Source organism: Sinocyclocheilus rhinocerous, unplaced genomic scaffold, assembly GCF_001515625.1.
Source record: "Sinocyclocheilus rhinocerous isolate Xijiao unplaced genomic scaffold, SAMN03320098_v1.1 scaffold13902, whole genome shotgun sequence".
NCBI classification, from domain to species: domain Eukaryota; kingdom Metazoa; phylum Chordata; class Actinopteri; order Cypriniformes; family Cyprinidae; genus Sinocyclocheilus; species Sinocyclocheilus rhinocerous.
The window spans coordinates 1-2126 of record NW_015658062.1 but is presented as its reverse complement, the minus strand read 5'-3'; the positions used below and the strand labels follow the sequence as shown (position 1 = coordinate 2126).

General features: G+C 35.9%; 1 gene segment (V, D, J or C); it reads right to left on the bottom strand.

The window, feature by feature from the left end:
• Positions 1-290: 290 nt before the first annotated feature.
• LOC107722039 (Ig lambda-3 chain C region-like) lies at positions 291-1907 on the bottom strand (the record flags this gene model as incomplete). The annotated part of the segment is given in 2 exon segments: positions 291-819; positions 1859-1907. Coding segments are annotated over 2 exon segments (363 nt in total), but the record flags the coding sequence as incomplete, so codon positions are not given.
• Positions 1908-2126: the final 219 nt, after the last annotated feature.

Below are 2126 nucleotides of genomic sequence, written 5' to 3'. Positions count from 1 at the left end.
GCTGCTTGACTACAGCAGAAGTGAAACTGCTCTGTTTCAGTCCAGATCATGTAACCAATCAAACAGTGACTCTGGGAGTGTGGGCTGAAAATCCCATTTGCATTGTCAGGGTGGAGTGATTGTGATCCTCTCAGAATAGAGCAGCTCTGTCTCCAGAGACCATGTTCAAACCCCAAGAGCTTTATTTGACTAGATTTACTGCTACTGATCGAGCTTCTGAAAAGCACCTGAACAAACACTGCATGCATCTTCATCTGTTAGTTGAATGATGTTGTCAGACACAAATGGAGTTTGTTGAGAAGCTTTATTGAATGTTGCAGCAAACACAGCAGATTGAAAGATCAGCCAGTGCTTTGACACTAGAGCTCTCTTTCAGTATTGAGTTGTAAATGACTACAGCTGCAGCACTAGACTCATGTGAATCCTGCCTGACACAGGACACTCAGATACGCTCATCTTCAGGAGAGAGCAGCGCTCACTGGAGAAACATCAGCACTGCGAGCGACTAACAGAGACTCTTGTGGAACGAGGCCTCATGAGGAGCTCCATCATGTGTTACTCTGCAGACGTACAGCTCTCCCTCTTCCCAGCGTGCTTTGCTGAGGGTCAGGACGCTACTGCGGCTGTAGCGGCCGTCCTGCTCGCTCTCTGCGCTGGTCACAACCCCCTCGGTGACCTCTGAGCCGTCCAGTGTCCAGCTCACCAGCGCCCCCTGTGGAGAGTAAGAGCTGAGCAGGCAGAGCAGTGCGGCTGAGTCTCCAGAGATCTGCAGAGAAGAGGGCGGCAGCAGAGACACTGAGGGCTTCACTGTGGGACCAGCTGCAGGAGACAAACACAACACATTCACAAACACAGAGAAAACACAAACACTGCATACATTTCAAACCTCATAAAAAGAAGCGAAACACATTAACATATTTACTGCTTTAACCCCAGTAGTTTTTATATCCCTAAATAATGTCTTTGCATTTTAGTTAAGTGAGATGTTTAACTCAAAACTCAATTTCAAACAGAGATTGTGTGACTACAAATGATATCACTGGAATTACAAATTAAATATATTTTAATTAAAAATAAAAGAGTTATATTTTTGTATAAACTGTGCTTGTATTAAAATGCGCTGAATTATAAGCACAACATGAGCAAAAGAGATTCAAAATCATTGACTGATCTATAGAAAGTAGCTCCATTTACATTTTAAATTATATATTTTTCATTTAATCTCTTTTTCCATGTATAATATATGTGATAAACTAATAAAATCAAGAGTGAGCCACATTATAAAAAAAAAATTATAATTCAGTTATCTTAATATATAAATGTCACAATATTTTAGATTAAATATTTACTGTAAAACTATATTTATAAAATGTGTAACACTTTGCAATAAGGTTCATGAGTTAACGTTAATTAATGTGTTAATTAATATTAACTAACAATGAGCAAAACATTTGTTACAGTATTTATTAATCTTAGTTAACATTGATTAATAAAAGTACAACTGTTCATTGTTAGTTCATATCAACTCAGGTCCATTAATTAATATTAGCAGATACAACTTTGGATTTTAATACTGTATTAGTAAATGCTGCAATTAAAATAAATGCTTTACAATAATTTTTTATTGTTAGTTCAAGTTAACTAATGTAGTTAACTAATATTAACAAATGAAACATTATTGTAAAGTGTTACCAAAATATTATGGTTAGAAAAATATATATTTTTTTCTGGTTCAATTAAAATACTACTACTAATAATAATTGTACAACAATATAAATTGTATGTTTGTAGTGAAGAATTAAAATAGAGACTTACCGAGCATCAAATATTTTTATACGACAGAGTTAAACAGACTTACCGAGCAGCAGTTTAGTTCCTCCACCGAAAGTCCACCACAGTGCTACAATCTAATGAAACACTCGTACAAAAACCTCTCTTCCACTCGAGTGAACACAAACTCCAGCAGAGAGAGAAACAACACTTCAACACACTGATAGAGAAACATCTCAGCTGTTGATGACACTAAATAATATAGCTTTTGTAAAATGTTTTTCAAATGTAAAAATGTTTACAAAATCTTTTTTAAAACGTAAAAATGTATTTCTGTCTCACAAAGCAACATGACA